The 25,545-nt window shown below is 34.8% G+C and overlaps 2 protein-coding genes across 3 annotated transcripts in view; one reads left to right on the forward strand and one right to left on the reverse strand.

The window, feature by feature from the left end:
- LOC135693388 (neuronal acetylcholine receptor subunit beta-3) overlaps window positions 1–18,701 on the forward strand; it is a 38,559-nt gene extending 19,858 nt beyond the window's left edge. The window contains exons 7-8 of the mRNA XM_089111609.1: window positions 3,786–3,932; window positions 18,641–18,701. The gene's annotated coding sequence lies outside the window, so the exon portion shown is untranslated. The remainder of the gene's footprint in view (window positions 1–3,785; window positions 3,933–18,640) is intronic.
- LOC135693381 (LIM/homeobox protein Awh) lies at window positions 5,587–25,545 on the reverse strand. Of its 2 annotated transcripts, none has more exons than XM_065211842.2 (5): window positions 25,172–25,545; window positions 22,982–23,169; window positions 12,039–12,361; window positions 8,682–8,912; window positions 5,587–6,700 (listed from the first exon to the last, which is right to left on the reverse strand). In XM_065211842.2, the coding sequence occupies exons 1-5, from the start codon at window positions 25,211–25,213 to the stop codon at window positions 6,690–6,692; spliced, it is 795 nt and encodes a 264-aa protein (XP_065067914.1). In that variant the 5' UTR covers window positions 25,214–25,545; the 3' UTR covers window positions 5,587–6,689. The 2 variants fall into 2 exon arrangements, with proteins under 2 accessions (XP_065067914.1, XP_065067913.1); XM_065211841.2 differs by having other exon boundaries at window positions 8,646–8,912; window positions 25,172–25,540.

Genomic DNA, 25,545 nt, shown 5'->3' on the forward strand with positions numbered 1-25,545 from the left:
TGCTTTTCAAATAATGCCTGTGTTGCTACCCTTCTAATCTTTCGCGAAATTTCTAGTCTGGTCTAAATAACAAGCAGCATGGTAAGGCATGATTACAATTGAAGTTCTTCCTTTCGTACACAAACTAAAACAACTTTGAAGAACATTTCATTGAACATTGATAGCCTTTCCAAGACTAAACTTTCTTTTGGAAAATCTTTCCTGAAATATTCCAGCTGGAAACATTTTCAAGAGCATTAATCTTGTCAATCAATTCAAAGTCGATGGCCTCATCAAGTTCGCAAAGCTTTCTTTAGTTACCGCACGTTGCAAAATCGTTGTTATCGTTGGTTAATTGATGCGGCTTATGCTGTAACTTTGTAAACGAAATAAATCTAAATATCTTTGTCTTCCTCAATCTTGGCTCAAAAAAAATTTATATAGACTTACAGACATTTAGACATTTCCGAGCGTCTCCTTCGCAGAAGTTCAGAAGAGACAAAACGAATATCAACTGGTGGCTTCTAGGCACGAAATAGACTTAAGCCAAGTCTAGGCTCTATGAAGCCCCCTTTCTCTTTTATAATGGGCAATGGCAGGGACCAACGAGAAAAATAATTTTCATAGGGTGGTCTTTGCTTTGGGGTGGATGCAATGCTCTTGTTTTCTTTAATGCTCATCTTATATATTTTCGACAAAATATCTTCTAGATTTTGACAAAACAAAACAGAACTTTGCCAAATTCAAAAGTATTTTAAAGGAGACATAGAGTGGCAATCTTTTTCATTGGCCAAAGGCTTCTTCAGCAATTCATACCAGCATTAGTTTGGTTTAGTCTATAAGATAGGAAACCATGTGAATTTCTGTAAGAGCGAATCAGTTCGATGATTGTTTAACAGGGTTAAGTTGGCGTAACTAGGCCAATAAGAATCAAGTTTAGTGAGGTAGGAGGACCCGCCTATGGTTGAGTCAGACTCGAAAGAAAATTTTTAAATTTTACCTTAAGGTTTAAAAAAGCATCTCCCAGACTAAAATTTAGCAAATACTCTACTGTTTAGCAAATAAAATTCGACGGTTCTCAGAAAACTGTGTTAATTGTTTATGGAGAAAAATTGGAGAGGGGAGATGGGAAAGAAGAAAGGCTGACATTGATGTGTATGACAGAATACTGTTGCATTGAAAGGGAGAATTTTCTTTCCTGGACAAAAATGTGCTTCGTTTTTGTCTCGAGAAGGCCATGCTTACACATCCAAAATAAGGACATTCAGACATTACACAGCCAGAATAATAGACAAATGATAGAATTATTCGTAAAAAGGTTAGTAAATAGATAAAACAAAATCAATCGGTATATGAATAGTTTGTTCTATTTTTATTTCATGCATTAAGAACCAAAAATTTCGGTGGGATTTATGGCTAGAAGAATCTCGTTTGGGTGCAATGGCTAGAAAATCTCGTTTTACACCGACGGACTTTCAAAATAGCAAAAGGTTTCCCTTGATATTGTTTGAGTAGTATTATACATCAAATACATCTCAATTTTCAGTTCTGGTTCTCCTTCGTAATTAACAAATAAAACACCCAGTACATCCAAGAAATTTGAGTTCTCTATGGGCTGAACTGATGCTTCTACTGGCACTTCATAATTTACCCAATTACTTCTTTCTAGCGGTGTCAATAGAGCACCGAAGTGTGACGTCATCAAAAATCTATTTTTAGAATTTCTTAATTTTGACCACATAATCATGTTCAAAATTGGGCGAGATATGACCGATGAAAGAATTAAACTTTGCTAACGGATTGCTGTTATTCTGGTCTGGTTCATAAAATAGGATATATGGTCAAAATTGAAAAATGCTGCTCTATATCTACGCCTTTATCTTTAACTCAAAATTGATCAGAATTTATAATCCCCTCGTTATGATTGGCGATCAAAAATATTGCTAGACGTAAACGCTTCCAATTAATTTACTCCCATGGGTTACAAAAAATGAAAAAAAAACCCTCTTCCGGTTAGACAATACTTTATGAAATTCTTGCCTACTTTTCCGTTCTATTTATTGGGCTGACATAAAATATTCTATTTTGTAACATTTATGATTGTGTTCCAGACAATTTTATGCTGAAATAACTTACAAGATATGTTTCTTTACTCATCGAAATATTTTCCAAAATATATATTTCAGTGGCGGCGTTTATACGCTGAAATAAGTCTTCTTGGGTCCTGAAAATTTTTTCTGTTGCCCTGCGAAATTCACTATATTTGAGATTGGAGGGGGGGGGGGAGGAGTGCCAAATCCCCACACCTCCAGGATTTTTGCTACTGTGCATTGAAGACTTCGAGACGGAGGACACTCTTACGAGAAATGTGCCTAAGTATAGCTAGGTTTGTGCATTTGGTAAACTCTTCATATGAGGTGTTGTTGTCACTAAGCAAAAATACTTTTTTGTATGATCTCAACTATTTGAAGTGGGTAAATTCCACTTCAAATAGAGGTAAATTCCACAGTAAAATTAATGAATTTGTTGGGATTCTTGGAGGGTGGTAGGTAAGCTTGATTGCAAGTGAGATTCAACACACCAGCTTGATAATGAAAATTAACCAGATAGAATGGCTTATAATTATAAAGATAAAAGTGTGTACAACAAAGTGGAGTAAAACCATAGATCTAGTAAAATTATCGTGATTTTGAAATGTTAATAGTTAACAATAAATTTTTATGAATTTCATTATGTGTTGAGTACAATCAGTTTTCAATGAATATAAGATACAAAAATATTAAAACACAAAGATTGCTTACAACCAAGACGGGCCAAAAATCATTGAAAAATTTACAGTCTGTGGTAATATGTCAATTTAAATGCGAAGATAACGCTCTGACCATTAAGAGACACAATGAGGTTATGTAAAAATGCATAACCCCGAAATTTCGCGTTTCCGTCAACAGGAATGGCTGGCTGGCACACTCAAAATTCATTATAACCAGCTGAAAACATTGATATTTTCCGTTTTAGTTTCTAATATCAAACAAAAACCTGTGAGACATCAATGTCAGATAGAAAGCTACTTTGAATCATAGAATAAAGGTTTTTTGGAAAGCAAATATTCAGTAGATAAAATAATTCAATAAAATTGCAAGAAGAAAAGCTTTACCCTAAAGACGCGCATACAACAAAATATGCGCCTCGAAAATTGCTATATTTGCAGCATAGGATATCATATAAAATTTTTGTTTTGGAGATTTTTGAAAGATTTTTAACAATGCAATGAGGATTGCTTTCACGACGGTATGACCAAAAGAAATGTTACTTTCTGACGCTAGCACCATAAGCAACTTTATACCTTTACCTATAGCAACTAAAACATAGCAGCTAAGAATTTTGGATAATTATTCTCCAAAGCCTTGTCCAGAACACATTACGGTATGACGACTGTGAGCCGGCGGAAGGTTATTCAATGGTGCAGTAGTTTTGAGGAAGGACAATGCATACTTTACAAGAGTACATAAAGTTAGAGGGATTTCCCGTTGTGCTTGGACTTTTTTATTTACCTGGCAAACCATAGACGACTTTACATAAATTTCATTTCTAAGAAACCTTAATTCGAAATAATAAGGAAAATTTTGAGGAAAGAAAATTGGGCAAAATTCAATCTGTAGGAAGGTTGAGGGGTTTTCAGGGTAGGCCAAAGTACTTATTTTCAAAACTGTGCTCTTTACATTCGAGGTTATATTGTAATTTGTCTGCTAACTTCAACTTTTCTGTATGGATTGTGGCTTTAAAATATTGTATTCTGTCTATTAAAGATTGCTGAAGTCAGTTGATCACAACGATGTAAGATAAAAGACTTCAAATACAAATAATCTGAACTTTCCCACCAAGACACAGGACATTGACATGAACAAAAATGCAACCTGGAATTCGCAGTTAGACGTGTATTGAAGTGAGAAAATGTAAGTTTTCCTTTTATTCTTCTGTGCTTAATGTAAAATTAATACCCGAATTCCGGATAATCATGTGTGAAAAACTGTAATTGAAAATTTGTTCAAACCAATTTTCTTGAAGTTCAGCTAGAAACTTCATGTCAAAAACCATTTATCTTGAGATGAGGCCATTAACGAGGTATTATAAACATATCTTCAATACAAATGGATCAATCCATGAGATTTACTGTAGCATTCAAGCTATTTCCCAAGATAATATCTTTCATTACCCCCTCCCTCCCCCCTGCAATTCAACAATCATTTGCTTTCACTTTCATCAATGCTTTAATTTACTTTACAAGGCTGTAAATCGTGGGGCCTAACACCTCTGGCAACCATGCGTTTTTCTCACAAAAGAACAGTTACTTAAAAATGAGGGAAACTATAAGCACGTTTCTTGTATGAAAGTTCACTATCTCGAAGGGTAACAAACTTTATGGCTTGCATTTCAGGACAATACCGTACCCCTAGATTATGTTTGCATGTTACTATCCGTTGTTCTATAAATACAAACCGTACAGGCTTTCTGAACGGTCTATAAACAGTACACACTTTTTTATAAGAATATCTAATTTTTTTGCTAGACCTCAATAGTCTTAAATCTTTCTTAAATCATTCTTAACATATAGCGTGAAACTCGCATTTGATTTGCCTTCCAAAAAAACTCACATAAACAAAATATTTAATTCTTGATGAAGCTTGATCCTTGCATTTTTTACAAATCATTCTTAAATATCAGCAATTTTGAGCCTTAATATTCCTGTAGACCTTATTCTTATATAAAAAAGTGTGTATGTTGAGAGTTTTCTGGAGCTAATTAACATTTACAAAGCCTATTAGGTTTGTGAATAATCTCTTTGGTCCTAAAGTCTTGCTTTCAACAGCATCTCTGAGGGTGCGGTCACTGGCTCCCCATAAAATGCATGCCTTGCCAAATGTTTTCACCATTGGAAACTAGCCATATTTTTATCTTAAAATTTGAGGCAACCTCCAGATTATGGACAAAATCGACAAATGCTTTCTAGAACATTCATGCGCAGGGCTAGAGAATGTTCAGAGCTGTAATTAAATTCTATGTATCTATTTGGCCAAAACCTTAAGTGTTATATGTATTTGCTGGTCCTTTATAGGGAAACTTGCTATAGAGTACACCAAAGACTGGGAAAACAGTTTTCGGCTTATTATAATGGGTAACATCCCCTTCTTTTCTTTGACGAGCTTGCATTCAGTCCCATCCTTTATGTAGATTATATAAAGGGATAATGTTTTCAACATACATTCAGCTGATACACCTGTTTTGAACACAGTGGGGGGGGGGGGGGGGAGTAAGAAAATAAACGCGGGAGGGGAGATTGATTGAACAGCCAAGATTGAACATGATTCAATGGCCTCGGAGAGGTAGCTGCCTTGCATTGAAATGCTATCGCTTTTTTAACCTTCTTTAGATTTTGCAGTAGCGTAGACATTTCCAGAAGTAGCATAATGGATAGGCAGGGCTACATTTACCAAAATTTTTGCCTTTGACTACAGGATACATGTTTTCATAACAAGGAATTCAGTGTAAATGAATTCCAAACCAATAGCGGATTTCAAGGTAAAGAGGCAAAAAATTGTAACATGCCAATACTTTCTCTCTCAATAAATGTCTCATTTAATGATAGTTATTTTATCTGCTTTTTTAACAATTGCGGTTCATAAATTACAACGACGAGCTGCAATCCATATCAAGCGTTCCTCAAAGTCGTTGCAGAAGGTTGCTTCATATGCAGATAACGATCTTTCGCGATCGATAAAGGGGCGTCTTAAATTATCTCAAAATCAGACACGGAGTCTGCGGCACACAATTTTTATCCTAGCTTAAAATATGAGGTGTATAAACTTTGTTTCAAAAATTAGAGTTCACACATCTGGGATTAAACATGAAGAAAACATGAAATTGTACGGGAATATATCAGGAAACTGAGGTTTTGTAAATGATAAGGAAACTGGATTTCGGATACGGTGACTTTATTCACATACAAATAGTCATAAAAATTAGTGGTTTGTAATCACTGCAAATATGGCAGCAATTCGATGAAAATATTGCCTGAAGACAAATGCTTTGCCGTTTGTGGGAGTCGGCTGGGGGATGGGTTGGGGGCGGGGGGGTTGGGGGAAAGAGAGGGTTCATCTCATGTATCATATGCAGCAAGAATAAGCTAGTAATTTTCTTGAAGCAGCGCCTGCATTTGATCAAACTTAATTACAATGTATGTTTTATTCTAAGAAAAGAGTTATGACATAAAATTTATTGTACTTAGACATCTAAACATTGTGTGAGTTTTGACTCTGTAAATGTCCATACCTAGTCTACTGATTTCCAGCGGATCCAAAGCAGAAACCCATCATAGCATATCTTTGTATGACAAAACGTCAATTAGAAAAAACATGCACATTCCATGGTCTAAATAATCGAGCGCTTCTTGGAACGCGAATTACAAATCAAGTCGGTTAATTCAAGCTAAGGGTTTTCAACCCATCTACGTGGGAATACACAACACGTTCTTAGCAAAATCATGTCTTTGTACAGTCAGAAATGGATGAAATTACCTTCATCGAATGAATTGCTCATGCTGCAATTGCAACTTAAACTGTCCTGCACAGGCAAATATCGTATTTAATACCATGCACTTGTCTAGATCCAAATAAAACCGTCAACTGTCCCGTCCCCATATATCGACCCATTCTTCAAGTGTTCCCTGCAAATTTAAGAAAGCCACCTCAATATCACTAATTAAAGAGCACTTTGACCATTATTTAAAAACAGAGCAGTGTCAAAAAATCAATTTAACTGAATGTAAAATTGTCCCTTATATTATACGTTCTTTTCTTGGAACTTCGTATGTTGGTCCACGTGAATGGCGTTTTGTAATTTAATTAACACGCTCACGCAAGCAAAAAAACAATTTTTCATTTTCATTTCAAGTTCTTTAGGAAGGGCGTACCTCATTTAGAGAAAAAATAAATTCACAGGTGGACCATGTAATAAATACAATATAAACCAAAGTTACTATAATATGATACAATAAGATTAATAAAAAGAAACAAAATTAAGTGAGTTAATGTAAAAAGCATCGCAATTTCCGCACCGCAACTGAATTTCTTCAGCCCTTGTTGGAATTTCTCAATTGTAGATGCTCCCTTTATTTTATCGCTCAATCCATCCCGGAGACATGCCTCTCTGAATGGAAAATATCTCTGACAAGCTGATGCCATTAACAATTTTCTGAACATTTTTACACTTTTAGAGTGGATAGTATAACAAGATGACTAGATATAAATATTTGGAAAAGTCACATTTTGTTCATAACACCTTGGCATCTAAAGTGTCAGTTGGCAAAATTCATTTTCTTAGCGTATGTTGATAAAACTCGAATGGAAACAACTTTAATGCAGGAAATAGGGACTATTGAGATACGACAATAGCGATGAGTTCACTTAATTTGAGTTAGACAATGAAATGGCCTTTCTGAAACTGAAACCTATTACATATTACAAAAACATGTGACATTGCATAATTAATGCAGAGATATCAAATATGTATGATAATGTATTCAAAGCAAATATCTAAACACCTTCGGTCAATCTCCATTCAAAAAAGCATGAAGCACAATAAAATTAGAACCAACTGGCCTGGACATTGCTTTTTTTAAACAAAACAGGTGACTGGCAGAGTTCAATCTGCTATTAACCTCATATAGTTCGAGCACCGTACTCACATTTTATGGCCGACACGAAAAGGTGTACAGCGTTAGAAAGGTCTTTTCATAAACGCTTATTATAAGAGGGCAATTGAAATCAGGACCTCAAACAAATAAGGGCAACATTTTACTGGGTGCTTACGTAAAAAGTAGCCAAACGCCTCAGGAGATATAACTTCTTGATACTTAAGCAATTGATAGTCATTATCTCTTTTCACCGCTACCAGAATCCATTCATATTCAAAATGAATGACCCAGAAACGTTTTAGCGATCAAGTGAGGGCCACTGACGAGGGGGGCAGGAGCCATGCCCCATTATTTTCTTGCAAAGGAAAAAAACTTATCTATTTACTACTTCCTAATTTGTTCATGCCCACTTTCCAACTTGCGTTGGAGCCCCTGCTATTAGAATATATCGACCGTCTGAGAGCTTCACAAAGACAAATAGCGAAGTGGTGCAATTGAAGAAGAAGTGTCGGATCAGCATAATGGTCGGTGAACGGGTGAGGGATTATTTCTGATGTTATAGAGAGAGGCAAGAGTTGAATTGAACAGTTGGCAGGTCAATGCAATTTGTGGCAAATGATGTTTGTCGTTGTGACTTGGAAGATTATTATGTTTCTGGTTAAAATGAAGATAACTGTGAACCAATTTGTTGATGTCGTATGAAAGGAGCTGTGCTCGATATAGTTGGAGCTGTGCACAGACACTTCTCTGTTGCATGATGGTCTCATTGAGCATGAATAGCAACTTAGAAGAGCAACTTGAGTACCAACTTTGAACCATTCTGTTCCAACACCAAAATCGTAACTATGGTTTCACATAGGGAGGAAGACTCAAACTTCATGAAGCATTGCCATAGCGAGAGTTCTATCTATTGCATTCATCAGTTGGTGCTGTCGTCCTAAAACAACATGTGAAGACACAATCCAGGTTTACTCACCAGATGGACTGGAAGCAACCAGTCTTCCGTAATTACCTTGTTTCTTTTGCCGAGCCCTGGAATTCTGGAACCAAACCTGCGTCACTCTTTTTGATAGGCCGGTGAGCTGCGAAACTCGTTCCAACTCAGCTGCATCCGGGTTCGGATCAATTTCAAAGTTCGCTTGTAAAATTTGCACCTGTTCGTCAGTGAAAGAAGTCCTTACTCGTTTTGATCTTCCTAGACCAAACTTCTCGTTTGCCTTTCTCTTGGCTTTCTCTTCCTCATCTAATCAAAGAATGAAAGTATTACTACCAAGAATATCAACTGTTTCTCGGAACTAGAATTTGCAAATAACTATGGCATTGCTCGAGCATCACGACATTTCGGTATAATACTATTGTAATACTTTCCAGAAAGTTTTACTACTCAACGGAAAATATTATTAATAACATCCAGTAGGAATGCTAATGATGCAAAAACTACAAACAATACTTTGTAGCATATCACTATTACTTAGAGCAAACGCAAAGAGTGTTTTTCTATACTTTTCAATTGTTTTCCAAAAGAAACCATTTCCCTAAATCTGTTACGCACAAAGCAATTTTATCGTTGCTCTTGCGGTCAATATTACAGAGATGGAATGGGCCCTAAATTCAAGGCCATTATAGAGCAACATAAGTCCACCGTATTCAATATTTTAAAAGTTTATAAAACTGAGAAATGAAAAAAATACTTAATAGAAGTGCATCATTAGTTCAAATAGAAGCCTTGTAGCTGCTACAAATCCTTGGAAATTTACATCGATTGCTTTTTACAAAGCTGCATAGATTACTAGACTGAATTCACTACAATAACTACATTGTCGATCTATACAAAAACATTAATATCAAATATTTCAAAATGAATCACTACGGTTAATAAATACACATGTAGTTTTATTACATTTGAGTTTCTCTCTTGTATTAGATAGTCATTTTAGATAGCTGGAACAGGATTTTATGCAGCTGCCGGCCCAATAGTTCTGGTTTCGACAGAATACAAATACGCAAATCGCCTGGAAATGTATTATTTTATGTATGCTTCTCGTCCTACAAGACTGGAGCTAATTGATATGATACGGCTGGATCAGTCACTTAAATTCCAGTCAAAGTACAGTTATACTGGCTTTACGGGTTAGAAGATAGCCTCGGGTTAAAAAAAAGAAGGTCACAAAAAGATAAGAAGGAAAAGTCCTATAGAAAAGGCCATATTTATAGTTAATGAGAGAAGGAGCTTAAAATAACAGGCATTGCAATCCTATGGTTGAAAACTTCAGTTTGCCTTCGAATTTGTTTAAAACAGTAGAATGGATCAATGTCAGGAAATACACGATTCAATGTTGACCGAGGAGATGAAACTGCACACTTCACGACATAAATAGTTCATATCTCATAAAGCCTTAATAATCCCTTGATACAGGAAATACAAAAGTTTCCTCCCTCAACAAACACAGGCACACTCTTTCTATGTTTTAAGTAATCCGACAAGGATTGCGGAGAGAAGAAAACTTTACACCTAACAAAATAGGATTACATTGCTTGTATGAGGAAAAGAATTTTTAAAAAATCAAGTTGTGTCATCTCTTTGTAAATATTATTCGGAGCCGAAAGTTCGCGATATAATGTTTCCTTTTTTCTGAAATCTTAATTAAACATTTGTGATGAAAGAAGCTTTCCCTTGAAAAAGATCTGAGGTTTCTATGGAATACCATGGTCCTGTCAAAGACAGCCTACAAATATTACTTTATTTGAATTTCAACATTTGTAAAATGTCATGGATTATTCGTGAAACTGTCTATTTTGAAGCAATCTTGTGATCCGCAATGAATTCAAATGCAAGATATTAACCAATATTGAAAGGTGGACAGGTTTTTTAAAACAAAAAGAATTTTGGGAAGTTTCACTTTAAGGTGAATGAAATTCTTAGAAGCAAAAAGCGCCTTGGTTTGCTTTGTTGATCAATGCTAAGAAGTTTCTCAGAAAACTAGGGAGATAGTAACTTTTTCCAATTTACAACAAATGTTCTTACCAACTTACTACTTTGTATTTTAATCTACATACACGTCTTCTTTTTAAGAAACACGTAAATCCAGTTAGGCTCAAAGCTTCTTAACATTCTGTTGATTTGAGCCACAAATGTTTTTTAAATGCTTCTTAAGAACGGACTCTGTAACTTCCAGATTAACATTCTTAGAATGCATATCATCAGCATACAATGAAGACACAATATTGTGTGTCGCACTGTAACAAATTCGAAAACCGTAACTTGATTTAATTTTTCTCCCGATCCCTCTATCTGAGCTTGGCAATGTTTCCTAGATATTTCTTAGTTTTTATGGTATTTGAGCATCGTGATTTTTACTTCCATGTTCTTTAAAATAAAAAAGATGTGTAATACTTTTCATTACAAATTATAGCTTACTAGAATGCCTGTATTAAAGACAAACATCAAATCAGATTGAGTAGCATGACAGACTAAAGAATATCAAAATAATTCCCAAAATAATTACATGAGTAACTGATAGATTCCCTCTTCGTGTTAAATGTATACCAAACATTGAAAATTCTCTAATACTCATAACAAAGAAAAAAAGGAAATCTTATCTTGATAAGTTGAATCTATAAGGAAAAACACATTTGACAGATTTGAGATATGATAAATCTTCAAAGACAATTTTCTTTCTTGAGATTTCTTTGTATTTCAAAATGTTTTAACTCACACTAAAAGCCTGCTATTTCAACTTCTCCTTTCCCAAAACTAAATTTAACAGTCTGGGTAAATATCACACATTTACCCAAATTCAAAAGTTACACACTGTTGTTTGCTGAGTGAACACAATATCCTGACTAAAAAGAATTAAATTCAATATTGATGCAACATTCAGAATTCTAAAGATCTTTTTTCACTAAAAACTACAAAACAATAACATATTTTGATTCAAACAGGTGCTATTTTGAAAGAGGAACAATCATTTTGTAGGGATTTATACAGGACATGTGGTATTTATATTAGAACCTCTGAACCAAATCAATATTTAATGTTAGGATACAGATTAGATATCCTTTTATTGAAGAATATGGGTATTATCTTAAACTAATTAAAAATACAAGATGTCTAAGCATATAGCTCAAAGTTAAGGTACAAAAAATATCAGAATATGCATTTTAAGTTACTGGTCTAGGCATACAATTGAAAATCATTGATGTATCTACATAAAGTGACAATAACCATAATTTTGAAAATGTTTCAAATTCAATTGTAAAACTATCATCAAATCAAAACTAACTTGAAGTATGGCTAAAAACTCCATGGCTAATATGATACTAGAAAGTGTAATTAACTAAAAATGAAATATTGAGATAAAAGACTTACCTTCTGCAATGATCGACTCTCTAACTGTGGAGCTGTGTGAGCTAATATCACTTTCATTGCCGGATGAATTCAAAACCATAGAGCCAATGTTATTAGATCCAGGTGTTAGTGGGGATTCTAGTTTTTCTATGTAATGCAATTTGCATAAAAGTTTATGGTCAATCAGTGCAAATTCTTCTCCAGTTGATAGCTGTCTTTTACAAACTTCACATGCAAAGCATGCCAAATGATAAACATGTTGCTTGGCTTTCCTTACCCAATCTGTCTCCTGAATAGCCCGCTGACAGCAAGAGCATTTAACAGAATATTTGACACGAAACTGCCTGAAAAAGGCATAACATTGATTAAAGGTTATTGTATAAGCAAAAATAAATCAATGATTGCAGTAAGTGCAAAATATGAGAAAAACTTACAGGACAGCTTTCTTCATTTTCTTAAAAACCTTTCAAATCAATTACATTCAAACATAAAATTGATACAATCTTAGTATGAAGTGTCAATAACTTCAGTAAACCTACCACAACATAGATGCAACAAACAGGACTATCAGTCATTATCCCACACTTTTATATTTTACTCAAAAATTGCAATGAGGTGTTGTTTTTTTATTGGCACTCCTATCAAGTGCAATTTTATTTCCATCCCCAAAAACTGTTTCATTAAACTATTAGATGCAAAACATACTCCTTTAATTTTTCTATAATTTAATATGTAACAAAAATGCTACCATAAAAAGTATCTTGTTGTCTATTATCTAGAATTTTTTTCGATTTTTTTCTAAAATTTAAATGTTAAAAATCTTTAAAAAATGGTTTCTGACAAAAGATATTGCAAAAGGAATACTAAATAAACAGGCATCAAAAACTATGATGCCACTTTAGAAAAAAATTAACTGATTCAAATTCACTAACAATAAACACAAAAATTTATGAACAAAATGAGGGATAAATTTATGTGAATATTCAGCAATTCAAAAGAAGAGGAAGAATAAAACTGGTATGCAGTTTATGGAAAAGTTTGTCTGCAATAGGAAGCTAGGGAAAGGATTTTGTGGCTGTGGTAATTCATAGCTGATGGGCAAAAGATTGAAAAAGAGACATGAAACATGGCCACATATTTTCTTTTTTGCATGGTCTTTACTTGAGAGCACTATTGTAAAGTTGCCACTTGGGCTGAGAGCACCTATCCTTTTAACATTAATCCTGTGTTATCTCTCACAAGCTTCTTACAGTCAAACTTGCATGAGTCTGACTACTATAAGTCAAATTTTTTGCAACCTGGTTAAAATTGTGTTGCTATTCCATGAAGATTTTCATGGATATACAAATAAAGTCAGACTTTAGCAACAAACCTAGTCATTACAACATATTTGCTGGAGGGCAGCCTTCTTAATAAATATAAACATTTGTGACTATTTCAAGATACGGGCATTCATGATATGACACAAAAGTATATGATGTTGTCAAAAGTTACCAGGCTCTTGTTGGAGAGGCGTCCAATCGCATACCCACTCCCCTGGCGCACCTATACTACTTTCCAGGGGACTAAAATATCACATGGCACTTCAAAAAGGCTTAACAACTTATCAGGATTGGGTTTTAGATAATAAATGCCAAAAATTCAACTTGATTAATCCTCTTTTTATATTACCAAATCATTTGTCCGAGAATATAACTGAAAGAGAAGTTAGCATTTTGTAACAAATTTTATAAGATCAAATTTATTCTTTGCTTTCCCCCAAAAGACTGAATTATCTATAGTTTGGTTGATAACATTAAGATTTAGCTCCTTGCTACAAAGGGTTTTGGTTTTGTGGCACTTTATTTGGGAATTTTATATGTGTAAGTTGGACTTTGTAGTGATAGTAGGTATGTCGTAGGGTTTAAAGAGATCAGACTAAATAAGATTTTTCGTTGGGGAAACAAACCAGCATTTGTCTTAAGGACCATTGGCTTTTCAAAATTTCACCTAATATGCACATGAGCAGTTACAGCCAATGATGTTATTTTTATATTGCATAAGATACTCTGTGGTAGTGGAATATTGTGGCTTTTATGGGAATTAGTCTGTCTTGGATCAAAAGACGAAGGAAATTTAGAGAAAAAACTGTCATGAGAAGAGTGAGAACCAAACTGGTTTACACATGCAACTATGATATATATATGTATAATAGTTTTGAAATGCTGTGAAGCGCCATTGGATGTTAATTTTGTCTTCAAATTTTAATGTGCATGCCCATATGATGCACTTTCTTATTGGCTTAGACAAATGCATAGAATAATGGCTAAAATCAATATGAATATAGACTCATCTCCCTAACAAATCTTGCTCAACTCTATCACTTATACTTGCACAGGACCAAATCATGTTGCAAAAGAGCAGGTTAACAGCTGCAGGATTTTATTTCTAAATAGCACTTGTGAGCCTTGTGATGAGGCTGTGCACAGGGTTCACGTGAAAGACTGTAAATTGCAACTGTGTGGATTAATCTAAATTTGCGAAAATGTGCAAACAGGAAATATTATTACATGGGGAACCCTACCCAAACTTTGCAGAACTATGCAAAACTTATCACCTAACAACCAGCTACTCATTTATGGTGCAAATTAAAAAAAAATTCTACTTGAAGTTTTGAATTCTGTGGGTATCTTGTACTCTATTTACCACTGGGAGGCAATAAACAGCCCTACCAACGAAATTTTCAAAAAAATATCTTACTTTGGGGGGTCTGAACTGTAGATGATTTCAAATTTATGCACCTTTCACTCTGATTTACCTTCTCCATAGCCTTTAAACTGTCAACTGAAGCTAAAGATGACTTTATTTTTCACTTCAGCACTCTAGCATCAGATGTGTTGTTTTGAAATGTTTGTAAATAATCCTCCGAAACCCGTCAATTGAGGAAAATAAACATGATTCATTACGGAAATGTTCATTATTTGAATCTGGCAACTTGAAATGGTACAATCACCACTTTTAAATAAGTTTTGGCAAATTGAGGAAATTCAGATTTCGACCTGCTTAGCAAATCTGCAAGGAATGACTTTGATAATATAATCTTACATAATAAAAAGCAACCCTTTCGATGCGACGTTGACGAGCCACAAAGCTAGATATTGTTTTTAAGAAACAAAGCTCGAATTTTTCGAGATTTCTTATAAAATCACTCCGAAAATCTCAAAAACTTGAGGGCGAAAAATGACTCTAAGAGGTTGTAACACAATAACTTTTGAAATCCTTGTTTTTCATTTCTGATATAAGGATAAATAAAAAAACATTCGGCAGATGCCCTTCATAAATTCAAAAGCACCTTCGGCAAACAACTTTCCGTCTTCAGGGATGAGTGAGGAAATCTAGCTCTCCCATGATCGCAGCTTAAGGAAATCTTTTTGAATAACCAAACTGTTTATACACTGTGCGTCAAAAGGCCATCGCTACTTTGAAGCTTGAACACACGCCGGTAATTGTTCGTGCAATTTTAGGCCCTTTCTTTTGGTAGTTGCCTAAATAAGACAAACAAAATGATGATATCCACTAAACCGGGCCACTGCAAACGGCCTAATGTCCATAAATAACTGCGGTCCATTTCTGAATTCTGGAAAGTTAAGCACAAACCCATGTTCGTGGTAAAAGACTTACATTTTGCATCCAAAACCAGACAGATCACCTTCCAGCTACCAAATCGAAACCGCAAAACGCAACACAATTCAATTCAACCCTTTCAAAACGTTTACCGTAAATCCTCGAGCATCGACACACCAAGGGAACGCAACCAGGCGTGTTAGAAAGCGCTGACACACTTTAAAAATAAAGGCCCGTTGAATCAACAATTTTTTATCCGCCCCTGTTTTTGTGAAGCAAATAAAACATCAGTACAAACTTACGTTATTTTATCGGGCTATTGTATGTTACACCCATCTTAAAATTGTTAATATTTAAATTTCATGTCGGTACAATGAGAAACTCTTGATAAGGGCTACAGAATTCACTAGTAATTTTCAGGACACAAATGCAAGAAAAACATAGGCAATGCAAACGTTTGTGTTTTAGCCCATTTTATAGTATTCTTTGTCTATGCAACTCGTATATGTCATAAAAGGATGTTTATCTCAGTACGCCCCTACGCCAAAAGGGGCCCCAATATATTTCAGTATCCATGTATCTACGACTTCGTTCAAGTTCACCTTCTTTTCAAAAACTTTTTATATTCTTTAACTGAAGCATGTTACTCAGCTCCTCCTAGCTAACAAGTACAATTATCTTTACATGTATCAATTTGCAAACAGGGGCCTCATTTCAGTTTTATTCTAAAGGGCCCCAGGTGCCTCCCGTACGCCACTGCTTCTCACATAGTTATGGCTTTTAATAAATTCGGCCCTTTCCACATGACTTACTTGTATCCTCATATTCTTTTGATTTTTTATTTAATTTTGCTTTATTCTGTTTCCTAAATTCTAAAAAGGGTTTGAAAATCGCAACGATGTTAAAATAAAAAAGGAAAATTAATAATACGCTTATTCAGCAAATAAAATCCAGTTAGTTGCTTAAATTATTTTTTGCAAAATAACAATACTAGAAAGACCTTGGGAACGAGCATGATGATGTAAACAACATTTTCAAACTAAATTTCAAAATGCCCTAAACAACTAGGTTGAATCCACGTGGTTGAATCCATAGCACATAACAAAAAACCCTCCCTAATGAACAACACTGTTGCAAAGTGACCGACGCGAAATAGACAGAACTGTTCATGTTTGCGGCTTAAAGTTGCACATTTGAGTTTCATCGCGATTCTCAGGCAACTGCTCGCATCTTAGAATCCTGCCTGAAATTTTTAGAAACAGCAACATTGAATAGAATACGCTCTATCAGTTAGAACCAGAGAACAAGAATTATAATTTTTCATTTGTGACAAGTTTTACAAAGTTATGATGATAGCAGCTCAGCCCAGTTTCTAGACATCCTCCCCTCCCTGAAAGCAGATCCGGCTTTTTTTAAACTTTAAGACAAGAAAAAAAACATGAATTTTTGAGAAAAATTATTGTGATCTAATCACCTAGCAAAAACCTTACACTACAGGTAGCTTCTGTCGAGTATGAATGCTATGCAATCGCCTTGTCTTATGCCCTATGTTTATTTGTTTGTCCACTACAAATTCACATTTTGTTTGTCGTAATGTCCACTATTCCATCAACCATACTGCGCTCTACCCATTTTCATGACTAAATGGTAAAACTAAACGCAACAAAACCCTTGGTCCGGAATACGTTGATAAAACAACTTTTAGGAAATTAAGCACTGGAATGCATCAACACACTTGAATTCACCAAATATCATTTACATTGCTTTGTCACTAAAGCAATTTCAACATAAACGCTATGAAATAATTCATAAATATTCTGACTGGTTTTGAGGCTGCAACGAAGTGGAAGTGATCACTATACGCCCCTTTTTTCTAGATATTTTCAGCTTATGTGTTTCTTGAAAATCTTATGTTTTTCAGCTGCTACCGCCAATCTTGATATACACTGCAATTTTCATGACGATTATCGGCATATATAATAGCTTTGAGGTTCACGGATAAATTTAACAGCAAGTGTCAAGCAGCGATAAAATAATCGCGGTCTCTGTAGACAAAAATGTTTTCCAAAAAACTATTTATTACAGAGGAAATCTTTGGCGAGAAAATAATAGAAAGAAAATAGAATGTTTAGAACAGATGCATTTTTGAAGTAGAATAACTTCTCTGTACACAACTTAAAAACTCTTATGAATATATTTTCTTGGGAAGAACAACATACATTGCTATCAAATATAATAATCGCATACACATTGCAATTACCCGTAGAAGATTTATTTCAAGTCTAGATGGTACTCTTTTGGTATATATGGGATTAAATCATACAAATATTTAACGAAAAATATTTGAACAAGGCCTTCAACAAATTAAGTTTATACAACTAATCAAACTAAAAAGGGAACGAAAGAAAGACACATCTGGAGAAAGCTTTGAGAACTATGGAAAATTTCGATGCTCTCTAGAAGTTGGAATCAATTTGGCAAAAGATTGAATATTTGTAAGCGAAAATATGGCGCCCGAACCATCTGTGGCAAAGTTTCCTATTTTTCAGGTTAACTTAAAACAACGATTTTCTAATGGTTTTGTTGAAGTAAATGAATTGGTGCCTATGCAGAACGCCTTCGGGCTCCTCCAGGCGACAGGCTATTAGAGGAAGACTTCTGCTGGTTTTCCTTTGTAATGGCTGTAGAGTGGACATAACCTTTTCATCCAAGTGAAACCGTTTTAGCAACAAAGTACTAGGACGCTAGAGCCTGGGGGTCAAGGGGCTTAGCCCCCAAAGTTGTGCTACGTATGATGCAGAGGTTCTGGCATCAAAGATAATGATGGCAAACTATCATAACAATTTGCCAACTCCTCTTGAACTCCGGCCTCCCTGTAGAACAGTAATTTTTTGAGTGGTGCAATAAGCTATATGTTACTTTAAAACTCTTTGTGATGTATATTGAAATACACTAAATTAGCCTGGCTAAAGAAATGTCTATCCAGAATTATCATATTTCTTTATATTTTACATAACCAGGTTTGGACGATTAAACAAAACAGGACGCGACGCCCATACTTGGAACTCACAACACAGAAAGGTCAGTGGAAAGTTAGATAAAATTTTAAAAACATAGTCAGGATAAATATTCTTTTCACTTTTGTAATGTTTTGTAAATTTGGAACAAACCATCGAAACTTACTTTCTTACCAATTTACTTAAAAAATGACTCATGACATTCACATCATGCTTCTCATCGAGTTTTATCCACAAGATCTATCAATTTTCGCATACCCTGATGCTAAATTTCCATTTTCTCTTTCATAACAAATCTTGCTACGGTTATCGATATATTCCTAACAAAAAACCCGAAGTGAAAGGCCGATAGGAATATAAAGATTCTACCAATGCTCTCAGTCGAGTTTAGTTTCTGGTAAAGGAAGACCTGCCTATTCAAGAAAAAAGAAAACAGTTACATATTGGATAATATAGTTGAGGGAGCAGGGTAAAGAGGAAAATACTATACAAAATACTCTTGTGAGCAAACTATAAAGCTTAAGGTTATGCCTGAATGAGAACACCCAAAACTAGGAAAAATGAAAAGCAATTGGAAGTAGAAAGTACAATCCAATGTAAGCTTACAGGGGATACTTATATAAAATAAAGCGGTCATTTAAGAACCCATTAGAGAAAAGGGACCTAAGACAAACTATAGCTTAGTGTTATGCTTTCTAAAATAGTGTAAATTCGGTTATTGTGGGGATAAGAGACCATTAAACCAACTTTAACATAGCTGTGACAAAGGAATGAAAAACAAACAAGTTTTAGTTAAGAACATGTAATTCTTCTAAATAGTATATGTTGTAATGACTCATTTCAAAGATACTAAGAATAGAAATTCAGAAGGGCATACATTTTGCCACATGTGAAACAAATAAGATCTGTCCTGTCTTAGAGGTGGAGTGGAACCCTTTCCTTCAAATTCGCGGGATCTTTCATATAAAAAAATAATACATTTAGGAAGAAGCGTGTAGAGTGGTTCTTCATCCCCATTGCTTCAATTTTTGGGACGTTTCTTGTTGATAAACTTCATCTTCGTGAAAAGCTCCCCAGTATAAAATAATTTGGGAGTATTGACTGCAGTGATTTTGGAGTTCTTTCCCACAAAACTGCAGTTAAAATCTGATTTTACAGCTAGAGATACTTGGTACAACTCTTAAGCGTTTTCCATAAAGTTATCATTTTTTATGAGACTTTCTAGCTATTTTTAATGAGCCCTTTTTAATGAACCAAAATTCAAAGGTCCAACAGCAACTAAATATTCGCTGACGGGCCTGATTTGACCTGCGGGCTACAGGTTGCCCGTACGTACCATAATAGCTCGTCTTTTAGAGCCTGAGGCAGCCTGGTTTTCTTCGCTTAAGGTTTATTTGCCTTATTAGTACATTATAGGTACATCAACGTCAAACTGACTGCCGCGGGATATTGGGGGAAATCCATCAGTGTATGCATGAACTTGTATAAGCATGCATGACGAAAGGTTCCCTTCATTTATTCAACCCAGAAGGAAATGAGCACAACAAAGCATCAACTCAAGCAAGGCATGCACCACAAATTTTCGTAAAATGAACTCGCCAAACTGAAGATTTCTTTACAAATTTCAAAGACCTAACCTGATTGTTACGTCTGACATAAACATAAATGTAAATTTTGAAAACTTCATAACACAACACTCCCTCTTTCCACTGAAAAGCTATAGAATTGATTCTCCCTGTTCAGCCGTTTTCGAAGACATTTCTTTTTTTAATACAAAATCTTCCAAGTAAAGTAAAATCTGTTGCCATTCGTCACACCTGATTCAAAATTCCCTCTGCAGTGAGTGAGCCCCAATACATTGTTGAAAGAAGGACGATCACTTTCAGTTTTCAGACCGTCAAGCTGCTTAGTCAAAAAGTTTTTGACCATAACAATTGTCTGAGGGTAGCGACAACCATGAGTAAGGGTGAAAATAGTTTTTGACCATAACAATTGTCTGAGGGTAGCGACAACCACGCGTAAGGGTGAAAATTGATGCCTCTCTCCTAACAATGCTTCTACATTCTTAAAAACATGCCGGACACCTTCAGTTAAACGGAACAATATCTGACTGAGTGGAATCTGAATGTATGAACCTGAATGATTCTGAAAACGGAATGCATTATACACTAATAGTTACACCTGAAAACTATGAATTGGTCATTGGAAACACTTGTGGTAACAGCAGTGCAAAATATCAAAAATGGATAAAAATTTCCCCTTTTCGTAGTAGTGTTTACAGCAAAAGGAAATCAGAAACTTAATTTGACCTTCTTAGTGATTTTCAATTAAATGCTACTGCTTGAGTTAACAGCAGTGTACAGAAAATACATTTTTCACGAGGCTGCAGTTTATACTTTATCCTTTGAACACAGCTGATAAACATAAGAAAATGCTATTTAGCATGCTATCACCTCCCTCCCCCTATTCAATGTTGTGATATAAGTACACTCTTTTTTTATAAGAACAATTTTATAAGAACACGAGCCTCAAAACTGGTCAAAAGTTAAGAACAAATAAAGAACAAGCTGAGGCTGAGCTTCTGCAAATTGCAATTTTGAACAACGTTTTTTCTCAAAATCGAGGATTTTTAGCGATGTGTGGGTGCTTTTTCGGTGAATATTCAAATTTGTCAGCAAATTAAGGCTGTCTCACTCACTTTGTTGGCAAATGAGCCCTGAACACCTCCTTAGAGCGATAAGCTAGCAATAGCACTGCTTAATTTAAGAACAAATTAAGAACAATCCAGCCTCAGATTTTCGAAAAAATTAAGAAGAGTCAGCCTGAAATTAAATTTACTGGTTCTTATAAAAAAAGAGTGTATTGAGACATCAGTAACATTTAAGTAGTGATATGTAGAAAGGGGTATGATAGATGGATAAGGGGGTGTGATAGAGGGAGAAGGGGGCAGAGTCTCGGAGCCTTCGAACAGGTATGTGGAAAACTCTCGGGATCATTTTGAAGTACGGTTTCTTAGAATAAACGATTATGTTTGTCTGCCTGTAGTGGTCATGAGCTGCAGCTGTAGTTGGTTGTTTGCTTTTGCTGTTCAAATTCGTTTTTCAATTCATTTATACATTTAATGTTGTGCAAACTGTTGTTAAAGGAAAATAAGGTTAAGAATTTTTGGATATTGAATTTAACCTGGTCTTTCAGGGCTGTCGAGTTGCTTTGTTTTGATAACCACCCGTAGCCTAAGAACAGGAATACCTGTGAAAACGTTCACCCGCCGCTTAGCTCCTCTCGAAATGGTGTAAAATAAATCGAAATGAAATGCATATGACAGCTTTAAGATGAAGTTTCAATGCTGTAACATTTATTGTTTCAGGACATTTCTGTACCAAAATGTTGAATAAGCATCGATTGGATTTTTGACTTTGCACAAGAGCTAAATGGACATGGTGGCGCAGGTTTAGAATCAGAAATTCGTGGAACTTAAAGAATTATAATAAAGTCATGTCGGAGAAAGGCATGCAAGATACTTTGAATACCGGCGATACATCGAGCACGACTAGAGCTTTCGACATAAGAGATAATTATGTGATTAAAACACAGCATTTCAACACGAAAATTGTTGATGCTTATTAAATTGTCGGTTCTGCATGAATTTCGTTTCAAAATGCGCGATTTGCGATGTCATCAGAAAGTGTTGTTGATTCTATTGTGTTTTGAAAGTGTTGTTGATTCTATTGTGTTTTCTAGCCATGCACAATTCACGCAAATATTCCGTGATCCACAGTTTCAATTCATATATACCAACGATACTGCAGCGAAATTACATGTTACTAAAACTAATATCAACATCACTTGAGATCGATGAGAGGCAATTAAAAGACTTGTTACAAATAAAATAGCAAGGCATAAAAACTGGTAAACAAAATTAAAATTGCACCAAAACTTATGTCTGCCTCCAATCCTTTATTGATCTCTCATTCTCAGAAAACTATTGAGTTACAAAAGCTATAAATAGAAGTGATTTAGAAGTTCTTTAACATTTTAAGGTTGAGGAAGGGAAGTCTTTAACAGGGAATTCTTTATAAGCTCCATCTTGAAATATAACCACAACCAACTAGATCATTCTTCAAAACTGCAGAGTAAAATTCTATGGCTATTTTCTACATTTCTCTCTAACAGGTGTCTTTGGGTTATTTGCATATTTCTATCTTACATAAATATACAAGAAAATTGTCCCCTTCAGTTAGAGATTGTCCCCTTCAGCCACCAGCAAAAAAGTGGGTCTAACAGTAACCTTAGAATCTTGTGGAAGGTATATATTTAAGAAGAAGATAACGAAATAAAACATACCTTGTATAGTCATCTTTACAAAATATTTTACCAGCTTTCATATAGCATGATGTCTTTGTACCTAATTCCTGTTGACATACTGCACATTTCAGGCATGTTGGATGCCAAAAGTCATCTTTAATTCTGAGAACATATTTGTCTGATATCAACTCTGAACATTCTACACATTTGACAGTCTTTTCAGATTTCTAAAAAGTGTAAAAAGGTAAAATTACTGACCTTAAAATCTTAAAATGAAAACTTATATAAATATACTTTAGTTTTACTTAATAGAAGATATAGTATAGCCTAGTAATAAGCCCTGAACACTGAAGTAAAATAAAAAAACTGACTGCAAACTACCCCCTCCCCTAAAAGCAACCCTTATATATATATCTGTTTTAGGAATGTCAGCCAAAAAAATTCTAAAAACTGAATAGGTAAATAAACCATGCTTACTGAAAGCTATTTTCTTGGAGTTATCACCATCAATTACAGATCTTTTTCTTCTAGATAAGAAAACACTCTCGAAAGATTTCTGAAACCCCTCTAGTAACAGCCGTGATTTCACTTAGAAGCAAACAAGAGTACATATACAAACATACAGATTTATATAAGGTACATACACGCATATAAATATATATCATTTATATATTCATATAAGTTTATGATATATATATATATTTATATTATATTATATTATAAACCATGTAGTTTTACTTTCTTCAATCTATGATATATCACGCTCTACGTGCTAATGTATTGAGCACTGTGCTACGGAAGTATCAAAAGACAAATTTCTATATTTATATTATATATATATATATATATATGAAAAGTTGATGGCAGTTAATTGTTAAAATTATCATTGCATATTATTTTCTAAATTAAAACAAATTGTTCTTCAAAAAATTAAGAGAAAATTGCATTATCATAAAAGTTTGTTTTTTAAAAATTAAACCAACACCATATACAAATGATCTGTAATTGCATTCTAAAATAAAGCATTTTGGTGCAAAGTTATGTGATAACTGATCTGAACAAATTTTAAATTCCTTTGATATCAGCCATGCTACCTGCATATTCAAAATTCAATACAAAGATATCACAAATTTGAATCTGGGCAAACAATGGAACTGTGAGCTAAGGCGTTAGGTACCATAATAAAAATGTTTGTGTACATGTACTTTTCTGTAAATCACAAAACGTTTGATCGCAATGAAACGAGAACACAAATCATAATCAAACCTATTAGCTACCCGCTTCTTGATGGATTTAACCTACTTTACAAGTATCATTTCCTTTCTACTCCACACTATCGTCTTCTATACACAGTCTAACTTCGCTTCAATTGATGCTCCATCGCCGTTGAATTTACGATGAAAAGATTTACTCAACTGCGTGTTAATTCCCCTTCTTTTCAGAGCTTTATCCTGCCATTCATTATGCATCCTTATCTAACTGTTATTTGACTGTTTTCTCCTCTCGTTAGACGAAAACACACATTACGGTGCTTTTGCCCTTTTAATAAAATATATCACCAACCAATCAATTTTAAACGTTGGGGATACAATGTGATTATGTCTTATAAACACTGGCTTTATATAACATCACTGATCATAAATAAAATGACCATTCTTACAAAAACAAACATATCGTTAAACAATTTCACTGATCACTTGAACCAGAGCAAATTATGGTGTAATTGAGGGTTATTTCAGTTAATCAAACAGGCAACTTTGGGAGATGGCCTACATTTACGAAAACCCAACACAGCGGGGTTTTCATCCGTCTCCACCACACTCGCCATCCTACAAATCTACTTGAAATTCGACACTGTAAGTTATTATGCCACTCAGTTTAAACGGCTATACAGAATCCTTAAACAATAAGCTTCTTTTGAAGCTATGACTACTGCCAAGATCTTGAACGTTATGCACATTTTGGGCTTTGATGCTATAGAAGAAGAAAAGCAGGATACAACTGGCGTAATCTGCAACGATTTGACACAAAACGGCAGTTCACACCAGTTTAACGCATTCCCGAGTAATTTTCACTCCTTACTTTAAAATCACAAGTTTCGTGTTACTTCAACATAGTTACCGAAGCTGTTCATACATTAATTTCTTTTGTTCCCATAGCAGCCTGAATGAAAAACGGGCCTAGCTTGCATGAACTTAATAAAAAAATCGAAAATCGAGAAAAACCAACCTCTAATAACTCAGTGTCTCTTTCCTCAGAATCTTCGGTCATAACTCAACTAAAAAATGAACGATTTAAGAGCATCGGATAACGCTCTAGATCACGCATCTCTACTTCTGCACTCATGTGCAAATTTGTACGACTGGTTGTGTTTACAACGATTGGCGCCGATCTTGAATAGAAACATGCCAAGTGTCATTTAGCGCACGCAATAGAATTCCTTGCTAAATAAAGCCAACTGTTGACGATTGGTCGGATGTTTGCCTCCGACCGTACAACACCTGGAATTATTACCGGACAATCTCACTTCTGCTTTCAAGTGTTGACAGCCGTTGCAGGAAATCACTTCTCAAGAAAAACTTGGTTTGTAAAGTTCCCGCTTC

Source organism: Rhopilema esculentum, chromosome 11 (assembly GCF_057945365.1).
Source record: "Rhopilema esculentum isolate cy_ngs chromosome 11, ASM5794536v1, whole genome shotgun sequence".
Lineage (NCBI taxonomy): Eukaryota > Metazoa > Cnidaria > Scyphozoa > Rhizostomeae > Rhizostomatidae > Rhopilema > Rhopilema esculentum.